The sequence below is a fragment of the Lutjanus erythropterus genome, chromosome 1 (assembly GCF_056507025.1).
Source record: "Lutjanus erythropterus isolate fLutEry1 chromosome 1, fLutEry1.hap2, whole genome shotgun sequence".
NCBI lineage: Eukaryota > Metazoa > Chordata > Actinopteri > Lutjaniformes > Lutjanidae > Lutjanus > Lutjanus erythropterus.
The window spans coordinates 6,219,487-6,242,998 of record NC_139317.1 but is presented as its reverse complement, the minus strand read 5'-3'; the positions used below and the strand labels follow the sequence as shown (position 1 = coordinate 6,242,998).

General features: G+C 42.1%; 2 protein-coding genes across 2 annotated transcripts in view; one reads left to right on the top strand and one right to left on the bottom strand.

The window, feature by feature from the left end:
• Positions 1-2,865: 2,865 nt before the first annotated feature.
• On the top strand, positions 2,866-6,272 carry dbx1a (developing brain homeobox 1a). Its single transcript, XM_084723428.1, has 4 exons — positions 2,866-3,341; positions 3,434-3,535; positions 5,087-5,289; positions 5,546-6,272. Exons 1-4 carry the CDS (start codon positions 2,972-2,974, stop codon positions 5,831-5,833), a joined length of 963 nt encoding a protein of 320 aa, XP_084579554.1. The 5' UTR covers positions 2,866-2,971; the 3' UTR covers positions 5,834-6,272.
• Positions 6,273-11,421: 5,149 nt separating this feature from the next.
• Positions 11,422-23,512, bottom strand: part of nav2a (neuron navigator 2a) — a 325,729-nt gene continuing 313,638 nt past the window's right edge. Inside the window, exons 25-40 of the mRNA XM_084731403.1 lie at positions 22,275-22,358; positions 22,054-22,177; positions 21,758-21,945; positions 18,184-18,356; positions 17,881-18,034; positions 16,915-17,101; positions 16,552-16,649; positions 16,347-16,442; positions 15,950-16,127; positions 15,620-15,855; positions 15,055-15,206; positions 14,732-14,803; positions 13,973-14,169; positions 13,768-13,886; positions 12,146-12,346; positions 11,422-11,873 (exon numbers count right to left, since the gene is read on the bottom strand). Coding sequence (XP_084587529.1) covers positions 11,748-11,873; positions 12,146-12,346; positions 13,768-13,886; positions 13,973-14,169; positions 14,732-14,803; positions 15,055-15,206; positions 15,620-15,855; positions 15,950-16,127; positions 16,347-16,442; positions 16,552-16,649; positions 16,915-17,101; positions 17,881-18,034; positions 18,184-18,356; positions 21,758-21,945; positions 22,054-22,177; positions 22,275-22,358 — 2,385 coding nt within the window. The 3' untranslated portion in view covers positions 11,422-11,747. The remainder of the gene's footprint in view (positions 11,874-12,145; positions 12,347-13,767; positions 13,887-13,972; positions 14,170-14,731; positions 14,804-15,054; positions 15,207-15,619; positions 15,856-15,949; positions 16,128-16,346; positions 16,443-16,551; positions 16,650-16,914; positions 17,102-17,880; positions 18,035-18,183; positions 18,357-21,757; positions 21,946-22,053; positions 22,178-22,274; positions 22,359-23,512) is intronic.

The following is a 23,512-nucleotide window of genomic DNA, read 5'->3' as shown; positions in this document are numbered from 1 at the left end:
AGCTGGAGATATCTGGGGAAAATCAATTAATTTGTGCATTTAAGGGTCATTCGTCTTATCTTTATGGGGATATTATATTATAAGGATTAATATTAGTAATCCTCCCTGCGCATAAGGATGCCATAAGTGATAAACATCAGTAAGAAATCCCTCTGGGGATATTAGCCTTCCATAAGTGGACATAAACATAATGAGACATTGCCAATATGAATATTATATGTATATAAAACGCTGAAATGCCACGTTTGATTATGTAAGAATGAAATTATTAATACAAATTAGACAATAAAGTAGACAAATTAGGCATTAGACACCACTGTAAGCGCACACATGACAAAATAGTGAAAAATAATTTATATTTTTAATAAAAGTATGTGCTGTTGGAAAAACTTAATAATTACTTTAAATTGTCCAAATAACGCCATGTAAACTTTGAATCCCCTGCGATAATTATACTAAATGGGACTTGAGAGGGTTCTAATAGGGGGGAGGAGGTGTCGTTGGTGCTAATATTTCAGAGATGTGTTTTTAATGGCTTTAATTCAGCCGCAGCCAGCTGTTTTTACTCGGCCTGGTAAAGGAGCGGGGACGTGGCAAGCTTGCAAAGCTCGTAGAAATTAGTCTCGGTCAGCCCGAGCAGCCCATGCTTCCTGCTAACCATCTGCTTACCGCTCACAAAAGGAGGATTTCGGGCAGCCAAGTAAAGGAATATAGGGGCTCATAAAAAAGCTTTGAAGGTCTTGTTACTCATTGGAGGTGTAGCTGTGGTGACGGGGAGCGCCGTGTTAACGCCTGTTTGTGCGTCCTGGGCTACATGCGCTCATAAAGCAGACGCACCTCTGATAAGCGTTGACTCTCTGCAAAGGATCATTTCACGGAGGCGTTCCCTTTTAATTATCGGATTGTGGCCAGTTTATATTAGATTGATGTCGAAGCACTCATCGTGATTTGAGCTGATTCCAAATGATGCAAACTGACTGGATGGTTTTACCTCAGACAGAAATATCACTCAGGGGATAAAGCAGACTGATAATGTGGTTAACTGGGTGCGTAAATTAAGTAAAAGTTTGTTTAAACACAATGACCCTTCAATCTGTTCTTTTGTTTGCTGATATGAAGATAAAACATTTTTAGACTCATATTAGCCTCAAAAAGGTAAAAATATGATTGAACTATATTACAGTGTAATTTTTTTTTGTGATAAACTTTTTGTTGTGCTTTTGTTTCTGTATAGTAATATGATTAATATTTGTTTTTTAATGTCAAGAGCAGACTTAAAAAGTGGACATAATTGCGCACAGACTCACCACAAGTCCCTAAAACAGGAATATTATGGTGGATTTTTCTTAAGTGGAAAAAGAGTGAAATTAAAAGCATATTTTTATATATTATTATATGTGAGAGCTGGCTATATGATAATAATGTACAGCATTTTAAAACTTTGCTCTGAAAAGTGTTACATAAATGAGTTATTAAAAGTCAAATATAAATAAAACATTTAATAATAAAAGGCTTAAATTAAAAATCATCAAACGACAAACAAAATTACAAAAAAATAAATAAATAAAGACAAATTATAGAGTAATAAAAACACAATTTTATAAGCATTTCTGCTGTTTCTTTTTCCTAAATCAAACTTTTTGTTTTATTGTATTTCTCGTTTTAATTGGGTTTCAAACTGGCAACAATTAGGCGTTTTTTCCTCCTCTTTGGCTCTGCAGTGTATTTTCGCCTGATTGCTCTGCTTTAACGGGTTTTCAGGGGTAAAGCTGACAGAACACGACTATCAGGCTCCAAGTCGCTTTAATAAGAGTTTTATATGGGGTCTCAGTGTCCGCTCATATGAATGCGTTTTAAATCAAATCACAGATGCACTTTTATTCAGCCGGTTAAAATAGCAGAACAAAACCGTCTTTAGAAATAAAGCTTTTTTATTCCTCTGGGCTTTTTTTTCTGAAGCCGGGAGAGGGATGGAGAGAAAGGCCGAGGGGCGCCTCCTCCGCAGCTGAGGGTGACAGTTAGTTCATGGTTAACAGGATCATGAGCGCACGGCCCAGGCCGCACACTTCTCCTGTGCGCACTGAGCTGCGGCTCTGCGCGCTGAATGAAGCCTGTGCAAAAAGAGTGATATTTAACACATCTGTTAAAGCGTTTTGATAGCAGAAATCCCTTTAAGACATTATTCCATGACGAGGGCCAGATTGAGTGTTGAGAATCCTATGAAACCCTAAAACTGATTTACATTTGAGATGCTGCACGGCGTCTGCAGCTAATGTAGAAAATGTGGATTTAACAATAAATGTAGATGATAAATCAGTTTTTTTGTTGAGTCAGTTTTATTTATATGTTCAATATCACACGGAGCTTAAGTATAATATTAATAGCATAAAATGCTTGAAATCACGTTTTATCTACTGATGTTTATTTTTGCAGCACTGAAAATAGAATAAAAGAATAATTTAGCATTTTTAACGACTATATTTTTATATCCTGCCAAACAGAAAGACTCCTCGAATGGAAAAGAATAATGTATCTTTTATAAAGTACTCATTAAAAGTCCTAATGAGTGAATCTGTAAAGATTGCTCTTTAATTAGGCTGCTTGCCTCTGCCAAACAAAACAAATTGAAAGGAAAGTGGTCAACATGCAAAATTGATGACTGAGCCTCTTTTGTGGTGGGCACATTGTGTGTTGCTTGCTTATGAAGTCTAATGCAATCATAAATTGCGTGCTCGGGCCAATCAGCGGGCCGGGGGATGCAGCATGAAAGCGACCCATGTGGAGAACTTTGTTGAGCCCCATTGTTGCGGCTGTCAGCCCTGAGCAGAGGCCCGGGGGGGCAGGCTGCTATAAAACTCCTCTCCCCAGAGTGAGGAGACCAGAGGAGTTTGCAGCCTTTCACACGACTGATTCTCTCCAGCCGCCACTAGGAGTATCTCACATTTCACTCGATTTTTTTTAAACCGGGACCATGATGATCCCAAGCGTCCTTGCGCCTCCCGCCCTGTACCCGGGGCTGTACCGCCCCGCCGCGGCGCTGCCGCTCCAGCAGACGCTGCCCTCCGTCTTTCCGACCCAGTCCAGCTTTCTAGTGGAGGACCTGCTGCGGATAAGCCGCCCTGCCACCTTCATAAACCGGACTGTCCCGCCAGCGAGCAATGCTTCCCTCCCCACTGCCACCACCACTGTGTCGTTCAGCGGCGCGCCCGCGGAGCGCGCGGTGGCCACCACCGCGATGACGCGCGAATCGTGCTCGCCGAAAACGTCGGTGGCGAGCAGCAAGGACCCGAGTTTCCTTAAGTTTGGAGTGAGCGCTATCCTCGCACCTTCACCAAAGACAGGTGAGTGGACAGAGTCGGTGTGAGATGATGTTTCTTTACATTAAATTCTGTTATCCAGGAATGATTTTAACTTGTGTGATGTTCCTCCGCAGCCTCCTCACCTCCCACAATCCACAGCCTGCACTCCAAGAGCTTCCCCATCCCCTGCTTTGACGGAACCTTCCACCCCATCTTCAGGACGCCTTATTTACCAGGTAGGTTCATAGATCCATCTCTGTTTAGCCTTCAGATTCCGTCTCAGCTAATTGCATTTAAATGTAAAACACTCTCAGCCGCTGTCACAGATTTTTACCAGAAAAGAAGAAATCACTGTCTTATTAATGGGGACCGGGGGCTCTGGCCCCTGCCCGGGTCCCACCCCACCCACCCCCTAATTAACCAATTATCCCAAATCGTCACGCTCTAAATTTGAGGCGGGGTGGCGAGTTATAGTCCCCCCTTGCTTCCCATTGGGGGGCGTTTTGGCATTTCCCCGGCCCCGCGTTTTCCCACAGCGTCCGGGGGGCCATCGGGCCGCTGTGGCGGGCAACAAAGCCCTTCAGCACCGTGACCAATTTGGTCAGCTCCCACCGGGCGAACCACCCACACACCCCGGAGAGTGACTTTTACCAGAGGGGGCCAAAGGCGTGAACCAGTCATGCACTAATTTCCCTATTAGGCGCTATTGAGAGTTTTCAATATTCTCACAAGACCACATAGCGCGTCGTTGTTCCTGATTCTGCTGCGGCCACAGGGCAGCCACAGTCACGGGGACGTCCAGGCAGCACTACGCACACAGGAGAGGAGGAGAGGTGTCCTGCGCGGAGGGATTTAGAAGTAAAAGCGAGTTTACTGCGTCCAAAACGTCCCAGCTGGGGCAGGTTTTTCCCTGCATGCTGCTCGGCTCATAGGATAGGTTACCGCTGACCTCCAATCCTCACTCTCTCTGTGCCCTAAACGTTCCTCTATTCTCCGCGTGGGCCAATCAACGAGTTGAGATAAAGAATAATCTCTTAGAAAAGTCTATAAAGTCGCTAGTCCGTGCTTTCATTCAGCCAAATCATAATGGAGATGGAGTCTTTTCATGGGCTCAGCTGAATGCCTCAACAAAACAACTCCAGCGTCCTGAATAGCTTTTCGTGTTCATTTAATGAAAATGATTTGAAGGCACGAATAAGAAGAAGAAGAAGAAAAAAAAAATCTCCCCCTCCACTCCTTCTTCAACTCTCCCCCCACCGGGCATCAGTATTCTGGTATGCAGTTGTGTTTAGTTTGAAAGTGTAAATCTCCTTTTGTTGCGATAATATATGGCCTTCGCCGCCTGTCCAGAGTCTTTTCTGCGTTAGTTCATTACTACACAATTACCGTTCACGGTTTATTAACTCCTCTATCCGCCCTCACGGGGTTCCTTAAAGGATATGCTACCTCTTTACCATACCAATGCGGTTGGGGACCGGCCAATGTGCTAATTAGTCACCTCGTGCCATTTCACTCAAAACGGAGACGTATTGCACAGTTCCAAAAGGGGGGAAACTTCCAATACTGACCGGCTGAAAGTAGAGAAATCATTAGATTCATATAAAAACGCTGTGATGTCTGAGTGCGTATAGGTTTAGATTTATAAAACAGTGATAATTTCCACCTCTTATTTAGTCATTTGTGGCTACAGTGTTGTTTTAAGGATAATTTATTCTCTGCATACAGAGTTTTTCTGGATGAAAACAAAACTAACGGGTTCCAATTTCTCTCCTCTGTTTCTGTTGCAGCATCTTCATCGGTTGTTCCCATCCCTGGGACCTTTTCGTGGCCTCTGGCCGCCAGAGGGAAACCCCGGCGAGGGATGCTGAGGAGGGCGGTGTTCTCCGATGTGCAGCGCAAAGCTTTGGAGAAAATGTTCCAGAAACAGAAATACATCAGCAAACCCGACAGGAAGAAGCTGGCCTCCAAACTGGGCCTGAAAGACTCACAGGTAAAAAAAAAAAAAAAAAAAAAAAAAACTTTACAAGTGCTCTTAAAATGTCCAATATGTCGTGCGTAATTTGCGCGTAAAGACAGGCAGAACTTTTTCACTCATTTATATAATGTATAATAATAATAATAGTAACTTAGATAATAGATAGAAAAGAAAAGGAGAAAAAAAATCAACAAATACTAAATTAATCGAGCGATAATAAATTATATAAGACCTATTAGTAAAACACTCACTGTTTTCTTCGTGTCTCCAGGTGAAAATCTGGTTCCAGAACAGGCGGATGAAGTGGAGGAACTCCAAGGAGCGAGAGCTGCTGTCCTCCGGCGGCTGCCGCGAGCAGACGCTGCCCACCAAAGCCAACCCGCATCCGGACCTCAGTGACGTGGGCAAGAAGTCCTCCGCCGATGAGGAGGAGGATGAGGAAGAGGAGTTCGGAAGAGAGAGAACGAGGGCGGCAGGGTCCAGCATCTCCTCTCCATCTCTCTCCAGCAAGCACTCGGACTTCTCAGAGTCAGACGAAGAAGAAATAACAGTATCTTAATTTATTTTGAAAAGCAGAGATATAACCAGCCCGTGTTTTGTTTTCATATGAGACTGTGACCACATTTGTAAGAAGCTGACGCCCTGAAACAAGAAAACATAAATGTCAGTGTTAAAGAAAAAAAAAGTTTCACTCAAGTTTGTTGCTTCATCAGCGCATGCGCACTGTACAGGATCTGCTTCTGAGACTCAATTTGCTGTTTTGCACAGCTTTGTTCAATTGTACAGTATTTTGTACAATTTTGTATGGAAATTTTATGCCAAGAATATTGAGTTCCTTTTACCTTGACCTTGAATAGAGTTGTTTATTGAAAAAAATGTAGCTATTTCGTTAATAATTTATATGAATTTGTTTAATATGTATGTTGTATTATGCGCTGTATATATGTTTATTTCACACCTTTTGTACAAATACCAAATAAAATTGTAAAGAAGTCCAAGTCACGTGTTTGTGTTGTTTTTGCCAACTCTGCCATTTTCAGTAAAAACATACAAGAAGTCAACAAGGAATGAGAATGCCATAAATTGCTAATTTTATCTAAATAAAAATAGTTATAATTAAAATATTAAAATGTAATTGCAATGAAATAAACTTCTTTAAATCGCACTTGCAGCGACATTCTTCTGACTACAGATGTGCAGCATCTAGGAAGGATTCAGGTTAGGAAGTGCCGTTTATTCATCTGTTGTTTTGCTGCAGAGTTTGGGAGATATCACAGATGTCTGTCTTCTCTTGAATATAATGGTACTAAATAGCACTGAGCTTGCAGTGCACAAAGCGCCAAAAAAAAAGAAAAAAAGAAAGATAGTAAAATTCAACATCAGTGTCTCTTTCCAGAAACCATGACCCAGTTACTCAAGATATTCCACAGATCTTGTTGCGATCATGTAAGAATGACTTTCTTCCTATGATTAAATCTACTGAAACAACTTTGTTTCTGCAGTAGAATTTCAGTTTGTTGCCTTTATTTTTGATGGGGACAGCTGAAGATATGACAGGAAATGGGGTAGGAAGAGGGGATGACATGCAGCAAATGGACCACAGGCAGGAGTCGAACCAGCAGCCACTGCAGAGGACTAACAGCCTCAGTACACAGGGTGCACGCTCTACCAACTGAGCTGTAGGGACGCCCCAAATTAGACAACTTTTAAGTGTTAAAAGTAAACAGCCATTCCACCCTGTCATCAAGAGTGCACCAGAACATGTCTGGTTTTTGAACAAACATTTCTTTGAATGTCGATATTCTTAACTCATTGTAAAAAAGGACAATACAGAAAAAAAGAAGAGGGGTCTCAGAGGGATTTCCTAACTTGGTGTCTCACCTCGAAGGTAGTGCCTTACGTCCTGCATCACACAGACCGTTGGGTGCCTACACCTGTTCTCACTGGCTTTCATTGGGTCGTCTGGTCACTTTTTGGATAAACTAGCAAAACTATAACCAAAGAAATTCTTTATTAACCTAATCTTTGCCTTAACCCTAACATTTAATATACAAGAGAGCTCACACCTGAATGTAACTACAAACAGATGATTTTTTATTTTTTGTGATCATTGGTTTATGTAGATACACTTAGATTTCTTTGTCCTTGTCCCGCTGGCACAGCTGCAATTGTGACTAGACTTCCCTGCAGATTTTCAAATGTCTTTTACCTCACTGCTGATAAACTTTAAATCAACTGTCATAAACTTATACTGGAAATATGTGCAACTAAATAGTGCTAAAATATCTTGACATTTAGATGGACTAAATTATGTCCAAAAGCAAAAATGTGCTTTACTACTCTATATCAACGCTATCAAGTTAGTCTCTTGCATCAATAAATGCCCACATGGACTTAAAAGGTGGACTATCAATTTCCATGCACACAGGTGTGAGACCAAATATACAAATTATAGGAAAACATGAATAGTATATTCTGTGTGCCTTCATACTTGACATGTATTAAATACACTGAAGTCATAGTCTATGCGTGTACTCGGAGCACAGGCTGAGACAGTCACAGAGCTCGATGAAGGGTGCACTGCTACATCCTGCAAAACCATGTCTGCCTGGGTGAAACACCAAGGTTTTAGGTAGTCCTGGTATCAGGAGAGCTTTAACTCTCAAATGATGCATGCTGGGAGGTCTGCTAATATGAACAAAAACCTTCAGGTTAGAAGAACTCATCTTTGTAAGGTTTTTTTTTACAGTGAAACTGATGTTGTAGGTCAAACTGTTGTTTTAGATGTGTTCTTTAATGCATTTTCATGTATATATTTCATGCCTTTATTTTGATAGGACAGCTGAAGCGATGACAGGAAAGGGAGAGAGAGTGGATGGATGAAATGCACCAAAGGACCACAGGTGGGAGTCGAACCCACAGCCACTGCAGAGGACTCCGCTTCAGCGCATGAGGGTGCACGCTCCACCAACCGAGCTACCAGGCCACCCAGGTGTGTGTGTTTTTAATAAAAGAACCATTTGACGAAATTCAATCATAAATAATCATTAATTTTATTGAATCACAATAACTTAAGACTAGTACAGTGATAGATTTTAATTCTCCGAGCCCTGGACAGACCAGTGATGACAAACAGCACCAATCTGCTCTGATGTAAAGAGACTGTACACAAAATACTCCTTTTCAAGTACTGTTACAAATCAGCTAGAAAAAGTCATCAAAATGCTGCAAGATAAATCAACTATTTACAAAGTTATGTTACATATAAAAAAATGTACATAGCAAAGAAGGCTAAACATTCATTTGAGTTTGTGAGTAATAAACTGACAGACTGGTCAAAATGCTTTAACAACATCCACACTGAGACAAACAGAGAATCAGTCTCTTTGTGCTTAACAAGGACCGTAGCAGGAGAGCCTCTCTAAAATACACGTGGACAAAGAACGTGGGCAACAAATAAAAAAAAAAAGTCTTCACAAATCTTCTTTTTCCATGCTGCAACGTCTCGGCAGTGCTGAAAACCGCTCGGGGAGGAGGGAGGGGACAAACGCACATTCAGCTTTTGGCTTCCATTTGGAGATCAGGATGAATGTTGCATAGGATCGGTGACAAAAACACTGAAAGCGATGCATGACCCCAGCTTTAAACGCCTGTCTGCCCTTCCGAGAAGGCAGACTGGGAGGTTTAAAACAAAGAAAAAGTACAATATTCTTTATTTTTTTAAGCCACAGAAATGATGTCGAACCATTTTACATTACCATCCAACCACAAGTACCTTTATACCTTTTAACCTTAATTATATCACTATAAACAAAGCAGCATATACATTAGTTTTCACTTAATTAGTCCAACATGTTTGTTCATCACAAATCCACATAATCGAAACAGACTATGAGCATGTCGACAGCACAGTTAAAGGATGGGGATGAGGTATAAAATCAACACATCTTCCCTAAAACGTCCCCTCACCCAATCAACCTGCAAAAAGTTCTGATTTCGAGCACCAAAACACATCTAATATATTTTATCTTTCTCGCTAGTGGTCCAAGTATTTACACCAGCTTCACAGCACCGGGTCACACATGCATACACCTTAATAAGTTTAAAACCCAGAGTACTGCTTCTCATTCACATCTCAATCCCACGGCATTGGTGTTTTGATATGAAGAGAGGTCGACGCCGCTCCTCGGGGAGGAGAGTCGACTCGGAGCCCTGTTAAGTTTACAGCCATTTAGACAAATAAAAGAATCAGCTAATGCACATAGTCTGTTAGAAAAAGAGTAAGGCATTGTTTGTTAGAATGCGGTCCAGCACCAAAAAAGATTTGTGCTACAACAGCCTGTTCGGGCCAATGTGCATTGAGTTCTCAAAAGATTAAGTGGTCGAAGAAAGCAAGAACTAAGAAGTGGTACAGTAGAGGCGTTACTTGTGAAATGACAGAAAGTTACAACACAGATATTTTCTCAAACTCAGTAAACATTAAAAGGATAAATCCAGCCAGTGTGAATGTTAATTTCCCAGTTAGTGCCCACTCCCTCTGCAAGTCATTGTTTTTTTGCAGGAATTATGGAATTTAAAGGGATTTTAGATTTTGTCATAGTCCTGGATGATGTGCTGGATACGAGAAGCTTTTTATTTTCAGGCGTCTCTGTTCACAGTTGTGCATTTGGCTTAAAAAAATGTGTGCATTTTCAAAAGGGACTACTTTCTGATGGATACAACCACTGGGGACGGGGATGAAAAGTGCCAATGACGCATCGACTCCAAAAGAAACACACACAGGATTGTGGTGAGAATTTTTGGTTAAGTTCAAACAAATTTTTCTCCCTAGCTTGGATAATTTTTCTGCAGACTTTGAGGTTGTTCTGATGGTGAAGCTGTGTTGCTGCAGTGTTTGCCACCTTCCTTGTTACCATGATTGGCATATAATGCATTCCAAATAAACTAAGAAATGTGAATTCCTAGTTGGAAATTTCAACTGGAACACCCCTATGGATGCTCAGCAATAGTGATAGTTGGTTGTTAGCACTGGTTTCTCATGAAATCACTTGTGCACCTTGCACTGTCTGTGGACATGTTGCTGTGGTGTCTGCATGTGGAAAATAACACAGAAAGTTATCAAGTACAAAAAAGTTTTGCCCAGCTTGTACTGGAAGGTCATTTAAGTCCATTTTAAATGCAGACATTTAACTCAAAAACACTGACATGTAGCTGTTTTTTATTAATGCAATGTCATCATGCAGAAACCCATCAGGTCACATGGGAAAATGCTTTTAAAAGGGCCTGCGAAAATAGCATTTTGATGCAGAAACATGTGTACTTTACCAAAATATGAATGTTCAGATTTGAGTACATTAGAGATACTACTGGAAAGCTGCAGAATGAAAACCTCAAAAAATGCCTAAAAAAATGTCCCTTTAAGCCGTTTTTACACGGCCTGTTCAAGGTGGGAAAGTTGCACCATTATTCCACCTTGCTGTTCTGTATAAAACACATTGTTGTTCCACCATTAAGCCAGAAGTGGAGGTAGAAGTGCAGCCGAATTGACATCTGATGACATTGTGTTACACGTCATGCATCTTTTACTTCCTTGTTTGCTTCCTTTCAATGGCTAATGGTAGCGTTTATAGCAGTATTGTGGGATCTGTGGCTTTAATTACTTTTTCATGGACTATTACTTTTACTATAACTGTTTCTTCCAACTTCAATTTTGGCTTTGATGTAGTTTGGGATGTAAAATGATCTCTCTGTGGAGCATCTGGAAGTTAAAGCAGACGTGCTGCAGGACTTAACATTCACTTCGGCTCGATTTATCCTCCAGAAATCACACAGGCAACTTCAGCCGTAGAGGAGGAGGAAGAGCAGAGAGCGGCTGGCTGTTCATACATCCGTCCAACCGGCAGCAGACTCCTCCGTGTTCTCAGCTGTTGGTAACTCTGGCTGGGTGATGCTCCAGAGGCGAGGGCCCATATCGCCATCTGCAGGCGGCTCAAGCACACTGCAGCTGGTCCTGCCCAGCTGGAGCATCTCAGCCTGATGAGCTGGAGGTGGAGCTGCGGCTCGGTGGAGGATGGAGGACTCCTGGCTGGTGTTTAAATGTGCTGATGGCTGGTGATGATGCTAATGATGATGCCTCAGCAACAGTGACAGGCTGTGTGCTTTTATTCTGTCTGTCTGAAGTAGATGTCAGGCTCCTGACAGAGGAGCCACGGGCCACAGCGGTGAAAAACAAAACAAACAAACAAAAAACAACAGCGCAGTGCAGTAGAAACTTTTGTTGCCCGTTTTCTGAAATGCAATTTCAACGTTTTTTTTTCTTTTTTTTCTTTTTAAATATTTGGGTTACCTGCACCCAAATTAAGGTGGCTGGATTCTGTGGCATGAAATTATACTCTCAACACAAAGTTCTCCTCACAGTTCGGTTAAAAAGTTCCTCCTGAAAACTCAAATCCCAGTGTTGAGCTTTGACGGCATCACAAGGTCGACTCCAGCGACGAGTCCAGGATGTCGTCCTGGTGGCTGTTGCTGTTGGAGTCGCTGTCGTAGCTCTGCGGGCTCGACGATGTCGCCGCCTCCTTCAGACGCATCAGCATGTTCATCTGTTGGCAGAAACAAGTGTCAGTCTGACTGAGCTTTACAAGCACCACATCCCATCAAAGACTCCTGTTAACTAAGCTTTGGATTTTATCTGAATCTTTTCCACCGAAAATATGAAGTTGCTCTACGTTTTTGTTGCTCTACAATGTATGAAAAAACAGATGTTTAATATCAATATTGTTCGAGAGACTATACACTGTATTTGTGCATAACTAACCTGCCAAATTATTTAAATGATCTGTAACTGTTCTTCTTCATGTGTATTTTTGCTCACCAGTGGATCTGCATCGCTGTCGCTCTGCGGTGGCTCTTTCCTGACTCCTTCTCTTGGGGCGGAGTAGCCATCGAAGCCCACGTCCTCTGGGCGGAGCTGCAGCAGCGGGGGCCATTCAGCTGGCGTCGGGGTGGCTGACCACGGGTAAGTGTCAATCACCCAGGCAGCGGGGTCCTCCCATGCTGCCCTGCGGCCATACAGCTACAGACATACACAGAATGTAATAATGAAACATACTGACTTTTACTTGAGATTTGGATAATTTTTCCACCACTGCGCAACCGCTTGGAGGAGCAGTTTGTCTGCTGTCTGAGGCTCAGCTTGTGAGGGAATTCCTCTGCCTCTAAAAAGCAGATGCTAATTTGCACAAGTATTAAAGGAAGGCCGAGATAAAGCGTTCCTTTATTAGTCCCACAACGGGAAAATTTACGAGCGCTGTGGAAGACTAAAATTGAACATAAATCTAAGTGACAGCAAGAAAAAGGGAAATCTGCTCCAAATTAGAATAAATAAAAGTAACCACCTCTGAGGGAAAAAAAAGGCAGCAGTAATAAAAAATGAAAGCAATATCTGATTTAAGAGCAGACGGACAATTTGCAGCTGTACGGCGAACAAACTTAAGTTTGAATTTAACACCTACTGAGCTGACTGCAGTCTTCTGATGGGACATTTTACTGTATATTGTGGTAGCTTGTATTACATTTTCTATAATATTTTTCTATGATTCCAGCTGCTTAATTTCCTTAAAAATTAGTTTATCTTATTTTGCATTTGTTTTAGGAACATGAACAATTAAAGAACATGAACAGACATTTTTCAGGTGGAGACACTGCCTCAGTAAAAAGGTGTCTCGGTAGCACTTTTTACACTCGGTAATAACATGGTAACAGTGGAATATAGTTCCATAATAAAGAGGTTCTAATTAAAATAACACTAAGTATTAAGTAAGTAAAGTAGCCCTGATTCATGGTTATTACACAGACGTGTTTCCAGGTAAAAAGTCACAGAATTAAAAATAACTGTTGTAAACAAAATATTAATATTTTTAAATATGCTTCTCCATTATTACCCTGTTTAGGGCTGCAGCTAACAGTTGCAACTTTTGTTCATTGTTGATTATTTTCTCAATTAATATATTAGTTGTTTGGTCAGAAAATGGTGAAAAAGTTACTCAAACCAATTCATCATTTGGCGATTGTAAAGCCAAGCCATTACCTGGTCATTACTTTGGTAATTACACAGTATTACTTAATTATCTCTATTAATTCACCCCACTATTACCATGTTATTACTGAGCTGTTTCCATTTCAGCATCACTACGTGTGGTTTCATCTTCTGTGTTGCTGAGAGACGAATTCTTCCACTGAACTCTGCCTTTCAAGCTCCCCTTCACTCCTCTCAGAGGTTGCATTCTGGTAATTAGCTCCTGCCTAATTAAATCATTTGCTAATTACATGCAGATTGAGAGAACAAATTGAATCCATTTCACTCTGATGAACATAACCCTGATCCTGAGAGAGGGCAAATCTGAACAATTCTATCATTCTCATGCTCATTAACACTTCTCCTTCATTCAGCTGCTACACTTTATTGTTACAGCTAAAGTGATGTGTGTATGTTACCTGTAGTCCTTCTCGTACGGCCTCCAGCATGTAGGGGATGATGGAGTAGTTCCAGAGATCAGTGAACCAAACCCTGGATCCCTCCACGTCCATGGGACATGACAAGAAGAGACGAGGTCCTGCACGCCACACAGCAGACAGGTAAGTTTTTGTCTGTACTTACACTTTTTTTTTTTACAAAATCTTTCTTGCATCGCTGTCTTACCGATGGTGACATCAGAGGAGCTGTGTGTCTCCAGGAAGCGGTTGAGGTGGTGCCAAACCCGCGGGATCCAGTCGATGATCTTCACCAGCTCCATGTTCCGCGTCCGGCTGCCGATCTCTGTCTCGATCAGCTTCCTCCTCAGGTAGCGACCGAGGAAACCCTTCACCGGCTCCATGTGGTTGGCACAGAGCACCCACCTGACCAGAGAACGTACAGGTATATCAAGACTTAAAATATAATACAATATTTTCACCCGGATTCATCTGTAGAGATTTAATGTATTTTACGTCTAGTGTTCATTTCGTTAAGGGAAATTATGACGTAATTTGTAATTTGTTTTAAGTAATATTACGGCAGCTAATGAGGTGGTGGTATTTGTGGTAGGCTGTGTTCTGGATCATTCAATCTGTGTTTTTCATCAGATAATGATAAGATAGAATTTTATGTGAAATACGTTTGCCTAAAATAAAAAAAAAATATTGGCTTTGGCTAGACTGGCTGAAAAGTTCTGTATTATCTGATGACTCAGAAAGGCCAGAATGTCAACAGTTTTGGTTGACTAACACCAGACTAAAATAGCTGTTTTTCTTTGACTAAGATAAGACTAAAATACCCAGACTAACTAAAACCTGACCCAGAAAACCAGGATGAAGTTGAATAAATATGATAACGAGTCACAGGAGTGTGACTAAGACTAAACAGCTGACGCATCAAACATCCGGCTGCCAGGAATGGGTGGAGGATATGAGCAGCAGTTACCTGAAATTGTGGTGAAGCTGCAGGTTCGGGGCAGATGACGTGGCTTGGCTCATAGTGCCGATAATGTAAGGGCTGAAAGGAGAGAAAAACACTGATTATTATTCTTTTCATAAGGCAACATCAGTCATATTATACTTAATAAGTTGTGTTGTGCTTTGCATTGTGTCGAACAGCTCCTGTAAACTGTTCCAACAGGGCTTCACCTTGACTTAAAAAGTGAAGTGAAACATTTTTCCTTGTACATACTTCATACAAACCTGCAAATTTTCAATCCTAGCCTTTAGCAATATTATTCAGGTGTGTGTGTGTGTGTGTGAACTGACCAGTGCTGGTAGTTGCAGTTGAAGACGCCGTTGAAGATCTCTCCCAGGGAGCTGACGTGGTGCAGGTTGTCCAGAATGACCACCAGAGGGCTCTCTGCCCCAGGGACGCCGCTGCACTGCTCAGCCAAACCTGACAGGTATTGACGCAACTCCTGCAGAGACAGAGAGAGAGCATTTGAAATCATGTAACCATTTCTATTTGTTTCTACTGGATTTCTAAATAATACCTACATGAGCCGGACTGTTTAAATGACTCGAGATCAATCTTCAGCTCTTTGCTGTGATGATCTTAATTGTCCTGAGGTGTTAAATCAACCTGGTGCCTTAATTTTACTATACAGTTGTACAACACCAATGCCAAAATGCTATTTTTTGTTCATTAATTTGTATAAATATATATTTTTGTTTGTTGCTTATTCTTGTTGCTATTTTCTAGTGTGAAAATTGGATTCAGCGAGTGCAAAATAATTAAATTGAACTTGTACAAGAGTCTATTTTGATGCCAAGTTTCAATACCATGATACTGTCTGTTAAACTTTGCAGAGTCTCCATGTGAATTATTTACCTTGCTGGACTTGTGGTCCACGTTGAAAGTGACGACGGCGTGCGGGGTCAGAGGTCGGCCCTCCAGCAGCAGCAGGTGTCGAGAAAGCTGATTGGCCAGGTAGGTCTTCCCTGTCCCGCTGGGGCCGGACAGGATGACGCGTCTGTGCTCCTTCAGCAGCGAGACGTAGCGCTGCAGCATCGGCTTTGGGATCAGAGTGTCGAACACCAGAGAGTCCACGTTCTCACTGCTCACACCTGAACACGCACAGATATTTATGTCCAGTGAGATCAATGAAAATGATTATTCTGTCCTCTACAAACCAGTGTCCACTTGATGAGACGTCATTACCTTTGAGCTGGATGTTGATGGTGTTGCTGTCTCCCACCAGGTAGCCGCAGGGCAGAAGCTCGGGCGTGTGAGCGGCGCTGGGGCTGCTGGGCCGGTGGATTTCACCAATGTTGTATCCCTCCACGCTGTCTGAGCTCAGGCCCAGCTGGTTCACCGGGTCCACATGGGTGATGTACTCCTGTCAAACAAAAGTCTGCATTTAAAGGATGTTTGTGTGAAGACACACCAGCTATAATACTTTTCTGGTTCAAAATTAAAAAGTTGTCTGTGTGCAAAGATTCAAACATTTTCAGGATTCTAAAGACTAAAACTCAAAATTGTCTTAAAACAACACTGATGCAGAGGTGTTTCAGACTTCTCTTTAATCCGATTCTATACTGTGTTTGTCCCCGTTTACCTTGAAAAGGCGTCGGACCACTCCATCCAGGACGTCCCACTTGGTTTTACCGCTCACACCGATGCAACCAATCAGAAAATGACGAGGCCGGCCCTCCTGCGATGGAAAAACACGACTGGCTTTAGATACCTAAAGTCCTACAGGGTACATTAATACTCCTGTCAAAAAAAAGAGCTTTGAGTTGTATTTTTCAAACAGGTCTCACCTCTCCCCACTTGCTGTCCTCGTCCAGGCTGACGACCATCTTCACGTGTCGCCCCTCCTTCCTCATACCTCCCTCTCCGGTGTCGTCCAGCAGCATGTCTGACAGGAAGGCACAGCAAAGTCAGACACGCACTCATGCATACACTCAATTGCATAAAGCTGACAATAAGAAAGGTACTGAGGTACATGCAAATTCACTAACACACAAGAATATAATGTTATGTGTTTACTGGCAGAAAAGATCCTCTTTCTGTACAAACTGATCTCATACAGTCAGAATAACATTTAATTTTTAAGAAGAAGAAGAAGCCTACTCAGTATCTTGTGTAAAGTTTTGAGGACTGTGCAGTTTTCCAGGTCTTACCGAGGCTGGTGGACTCGCTGGTTGTGAGGTTGAGGCTGTGCTGGGAGAGCGCCGGCCCCGTCCCCGGGGCCTGGCTCTGTGTGTGAGGAGGAGGAGAGGACGAGATGGAGGCCTGAGAGCCCATCCTGCTGCCCTGATTCTCCACCTTCAGACGGTCGTTCTCCGCCTTCAGCTTCTCGATCTCCAGCTGCAGAAACGGACCCACACAGATGAAGTTAGCCAACAAAAAAACATCTTTAACTGAACTCCAATTAATTCTCAACCTAAAATGAAGCTCTCACTTCAGGCAAACGAATGTGTTTGTATTTAAATGTCTGTTAAATACAAAAATATCTTCAGTGAAGAGTTAAAATTGATAAAAATACACTAAACCACCCTTGATTTGATTAATGATTAATCGCTGTTTAAAAGTTTATTAATAAGCAATGTATGTTTTATTCACTTTTTCTCACAGTTTGAATTCCATGTAAGACTGTGCTGCAAGGATTGTTTAAATAAAAGCTGGAAACTGAGAAAAAAATGTGTTTTGTATCTTATTAATAATCAATCAGTTATTAACATGCTCAACTATTCAATGCAATTAAAGTTTTATATTTGTTCACTACATATTAACCGTTTATTGGATTTTACTGTGTTACATGTGGATAAGCGTCATAAGACCAGAGCATAATTTTTACAGGTGAATAAAATTAAACTAAAACTTTGAACACCATCAGAATAAACAAACTTAACTTTTTTTGACAGTTTTAGCAACATAAATGAACTTGGACCTGAAGGCAGGGAGGGTGTTTGTGCTCTACAGAGAGACTCAGAAGTGAATCACAGAACAAAAACTAGTGCTGCACTTCTGGCCACAACCCGTCAGTGATGTGAAAGCAATTACTTCCTGCTCTCTATGATTCATTGCTGATTTACCCTTTAATGTGAGGTTCTCTTAGTGTTCTGTGTGTGTGTGTGTGTGCAGACCTGCATGCGGTTCATGGCCTCCCGGAGCTGATCCAGCTGATGTGCAGAGCTGAGAGCCTCCAGGCGAATATCCGTCAGTTTCATCTCCTTCTCCCTGAGCTCGCTGCGCAGCTGCATCACCGTCTCCGCCTCGCTGTCCAAACACTCAGACAATCTGTGCACACACATACACACAAGCAGGACACTGCAGTTTAGTGGCATGAAATATTGTGTTTTAAGTGTCAGTAGTTTTCCCATTGTTTGAATAAGACTTTCTTGGGATGTGTTTGTATTGGATAAGCCTAACAGATGAGGCCTACGTACAGCGTGTTTGAGTGCGTGTTCCTGAGCATGTGGCTGGAGGCTCCGGTGCCGTTGTGGGGCAGTTTGGGGGACGACGGCAGCGACGAGTCCGTCATCTCCTCGATGTCAGAGTGAGAGGAAGCTGACTTGGGAGATTTCTTCTTGCTGAATGCTTGTTTAAAGGAGCTCCGCAGCTGCACGTAGAAAAGAGAAAGACAAAAAGAAACTGTGAGCAGCGAGGGACACACCACCAAAAACACACATCTGAGAGGGAGGAGGAGGAAGAGGAGGAGTGTGCTGGGGAAAGTGGAGGCAAACAGCTGTTAAAAAGTGCAAGTGAGTCTGAGGGAGAAAGGGAATTATGGGTAGACTGCCTTATGACTTGAGCTCAGCTCTAAATGCAGAGTGTGTACTGTGTAATTCACTCTGGAACACTCTCATTATAGATTTACTCTTTTATTGCAACAAATGGGAATGCGGTTATGCTTGGTGGTGATGTCTCCACTCTTAAGATGCTCCCTGGATTAGCAGAGCAGCACGTTAAACCAAAGCAGGGAGCACAATGCAAAAAAAAACCCCACAGGTATTCAAGGTTGGGCCTGAGCAAGACATGAATACCATTTAATCTTTGAGCCATGTTGGGAAAGCAAAGTTGCGTTAGTACGCCAGCATCCGTGCTGCAGGGATCGGTGACCAGGGAGTCGTATTTAAATGGACCGCCCCGTGGTGAGAATGGGCTGTGATTGATGTGTGACTGATTAGAAATGGTTCAATAGCTGATAATAGCTGGAGCATGTGAATTCCATGTCCTGCATGATCTAATCTGATGCTTCATGGTTTACCTTGTGTGTTTCTGTGACTGTACAGCAACTGATTAACACTGTACTTATGGCTTATTGTTTTGTTTTTTTATTTTTCAAAAAAAAAAAAAATCATAACATATTAAAGTGGAAATTTCATGGGGAGCAGGGCTGGAAATCGTCTGGGAGTATAGGAGCTGTAATGCATAATTTGCATTTTTAGCCCATTCTTCTTATCACTTTTAGAAACTGTGATGTTTTCTACGCTGTACTTATCTTTGTTTTGGAGAAAATTTGCAAAAACCAAAAACAATGAGCCATATTCAAACTACATGTATTCTTTTAGGGTCCCGTTTCAAAACATATTTGACGTCCTCATTTTATTTTACCAGGTGTTTGTGTTTCAGGGAGAAATCCACCATGATTACTTTACACTCTCGTGAGTTTGTGATGTTCAGTTCATTCTTGTGAGAAGTCATTCTCTTGTTTTGGGGAACCTACTGTGGATCGTCAGCATCTGCGTTTTGCTTCAGTTAGTGGGAGGACAGGGTTACTCTGCTGATTCAGATTCACACATCTAAAGCTGTTGCTAAATTGCATTCTTACTGTTTTCTTCTCACATGTAGATAGACATGAGTGTCTGTCTCTTTTGCAGTTGTTTGTTTTCTGTAGGACTTTTGAAATTGCTGTGAAGTGGTGACTTTAAGATTTTCACGGACTTCCAGACATTATTTGATTGATTTTTTTGTCTTCATAGCTGCATTGAAAACATTGTGTCATATCAAACATGTTTGACGCCAACACAAAATGGTAGCCAAGACACAAACTGTACCACTAATAAACCTTTTGTCTGACAGAGTTGAAGTATTTTCAGGTGGATTTTCCCTTCCGAGAGCTGGCTCAAGTGTCATAAGAGCAGTTTTCAGGGAGAGGCAGTGTTGGAGAGGAGAGGACAGGCACTACGGTGGCAGCAGAGGACAGGAGGAGGTAAAGGACAGAGGTTAGTAACCTAGAAAAAGTGCAGGCGTTAGGCAGCTTTGTTTCTTGCATTTCACACAGAGCACCACTCTTACCTCATACACCTGCCACATGAAGCGAAGCAAAGGAAGACAGAGAGACAAAACAGCACATGTTCATATGGGTTTGGGTGTGTTAATGTGTCATGGAGGGACAGATATTAAACTAGAGGCCCCTACAGGACTAACGCTGGTTTGGTTTGACCTCCAGGCAGCTGCAAGCTAATGCTACATCACAACCACCGTGAAACAGGGGGTCTTTCATGATCCATTATATACTCACGGCCCCTATACACTCCACCTGCATGGAGGGACTTCCTGTGGGGTCTCATCTACACAAACTGACAGCTGGGAGCACATCCGCACACACGCAGGAGGGTGGTTTATTATCACTGTGACCTAAAGCAAGAAACTCTACACGGGCTCATGTCTGTTAACAGCTCCCACAAAGCACCACGCTGCTCTTCCTAAAACTTCCACATCAAGATCAGATACTGACAACCACAGGCGGCTAACACAACATCGGTCTCAGTCTACGGGACGACAGAGAGGATAAAAAGCTGCGTACGTCGTCTTCTCTGACTTGTCCTCTGGAGCACAGAAGATTCTTTCAACAACAAGAAGGAAAAGTTGTGAGTGAAAGTGCAACAGATGTCCAAATGATGATGATGATGATGATGATGATAAAAAACAACTAATGAGGACTAGACACTAGCCAGTAAGAATTCATTTGGTGATTTGCAGATCAAAAGAGAACCACAACTAAGTTAAACTCAGTTTTAAAGGTTTGTTAAGTGATTCTGGAGAAAGATAATCCACTTTTTCAATGGCTCTGGTTATGCAAGTCAATTTCCAATTATTTTGCTCCACTGATGTTTCAGAAAATCCCTTGATAAAAAGTTTTAAGCCTGAAACTAAGCCACCATATATAAGGTGAATTATGACCACTAAACATTTGATGTGGAGGAAAAAAAAGATGTGTTTTTACCTACACAAAGTGTCTTGGACACCCTGAAAAGTGCTATATAAATAAAATGTATTATTATTTTACTGCGTCTGAGGGAGTGTTAGCTAGCTAACAGGGCAAAACACATCTGTCTCCTGATGAAGAGCTGTGATATTCAAATGTAACGGGTTAATTATGGATTTACTGCTGCCTCTGCAGCCCGTTAGTGAGCCCAGGCCCAGTGGTTGAGTATGACTGCCGTAAACTATTGCAAATTATCTCACTTCTTCTGAAATTTAACCTTTGGGAATCACCTGCAGATGAGACTCAATCCATTATCTTATGACCTGTGATTGGTCAGAGTCCTTTGTCACAAGCTAAATTTTCTAAAGCCTGAAAACAGAGCCAAGAGGAGCAGAGGTCTAATTTTCTGTCAGATCACTTGAATTACATTATACTTAAAGGTTATTATGAAACTTTGCCCAATGATGCCAAAAATAAACTGCTCACAACAGTTTTTACATTAATGTCTAATGTTTTTTGATCTGTAAACCACCAAATCAATCACTACTTTGTAATCAACTTGACTGAGTCTATGAAAATCCTAAGTGTATTCACCTTTTCCCCAGTGAAAGATGCCTAAACAGAGAGAAGATAAGACAGATAAGATGATAACATGTACCTCTATTGATCCCCCGAAGGGGAAATTTGATGGAAACCCAAACGTGTGTCAACAACACAGACATGAAAATGCACAAAGAGACAAAGAAACAACAAACCACCACGAGCCCTGGCTGTCTGCTCAGTCTGCCAGACTGAAATCAGCATCTTACCCAGTTCTTCTTGTTCTTCTTCTTGTTTTTCGCATCTGCGTCCAAGTTGGAGCCCACGCTGGAGTGGCTGGTTGCGCTGGTGATGCTGCTGACGCTGTCGGAGGAGTGCTGCCTCCGGATGCGCAGGTCTGGCTGCTGATTCTGCTGCTGCTGCTGTTGTTGTTGTTGCTGACTGCCGTTACTGCCGGCTGAGGAGAGACGGCCAGTAAGTTTTTGTTTTCTTGCTTGCATGTTTAGCCACTGGTGCTGGTTACTTTGCACTCTTTGTGTGGTGTTTGCAGTGTGTCTGTTTTTACCTGTCCTGTCCCCCTTCGGCGTCAGTTCAGGCGTGTTGATGACTCCGTTGATGGCAGCCTGAGCAACAGCGTTCTGCTTCTTCAGCAGCTCGATGGTCTTCCTCAGCTCATTCAGCTCAGAGTCCTGACAAGGAGACAAAGACGAGAGGATTTAACAACAAGTCAGCTGCAGAGACTCTAAATATGAATGTGTACTTCTACCAGTGTACAGCTGTTCTCACCTTCTGTTCTGCCGTCAGGGTGAGGCTCTTCAGTCTGATGGTCATGTTGCCCAAACTCTGTTCAAACGCTGCCACAAGGTGAGCCTGTCAGAGAAACAAACAAGTTTGTAACAACGGTTACAAAAAGCAAAATGTAAACCAGCTGCAACTTCCAAGAGCCTGAAGTGACGTGTTCAAATTGCTGCTTTTGTCCAACTAACAGTCCTTAATCCAAATTTTCTTCACTTAATATCAGAAACAACAAAGGAAGCGAGCAAATCCCCACATTTAAGAAGCTGAAACAAGCAAATGTTTGACATTTTTCTTTTTATAAAATGACTGAACAATTAATCAGTTGGCAACTAATTTTCTTTCGATCAACTAACTAAAGATCTGTCCACCAAAATTCATCCACATTTCACCTGTAATATAAATATCAGATATCTGGGTAACAAACACTGACAGGAGTGAAGCCAAAACCTCCTTCTAACTTTAAAGGACAGAGACAAAAACAACAAACACCTCTTCTAAAGGAGACGTATCCATACAAAGAGGAATCAAGCCTTGATCACACTTTCTCCCACTGGCTGCTGCTCCTGCAGGAGTTAAAGAGGAGACCTTGACGGCTGCTGGACGCCATAGGAAAGGAGTCAGCTGGAGGATCTTTCCCTGACAATACAGCTAAAGCTGCTAACTGCAAAGAGCTAACTGAACTTCTAATGACCGAGTGATTAAGAACATGACAAACTCTCCACTGAGACCTTGAGCTGAGAAAATGAACTTTAAACAGAACAACCAGGTCTGAGAAAATATGAGAGCCGTCGACACAACTGCTTCAACCTTGGGGCTAAAAACCCAAACATGACATCAGACATCATGTAATCTTCATACCATAATGAAAACAAAACCAAATCCAAATAATCGTGCAGAATAAGAACACCCTGTGATAAATGATTATCCCCTGTAGGTCAGCTTTGGGCAGGTTCCCACACTATGAACACAACACTGAGGCCAAACCGTGACATCATCTTTGCCAAAAACAGTCTTTGGAGCTACAACCAGTCATTCATGTGAAGGCCAAAGACAGTACTGAACATGAAGTCATCCTCTAAAACATCGTTTGGCTACAGTTTGGGTGACTTTTTATGTTCCAACTTGATTTTTTGACTTTGATCTGAATTGACTTCAGTTTCTGATGAAGTGAAAACAACATGGGAGGTGGAACGGCGTGATGTGAAACAAGCAGATTTTAAAGGAAC

What these genes read in the sequence shown, in the direction of transcription:
- dbx1a (XM_084723428.1), top strand. Translation starts at nt 2,972, where the DNA reads ATGATGATCCCAAGCGTCCTTGCGCCTCCCGCCCTGTACCCGGGGCTG. An exon ending in CGCACCTTCACCAAAGACAG is followed by an intron (nt 3,342 to 3,433) that starts GTGAGTGGACAG and finishes GTTCCTCCGCAG; the next exon opens with CCTCCTCACCTCCCACAATC. An exon ending in CAGGACGCCTTATTTACCAG is followed by an intron (nt 3,536 to 5,086) that starts GTAGGTTCATAG and finishes TTTCTGTTGCAG; the next exon opens with CATCTTCATCGGTTGTTCCC.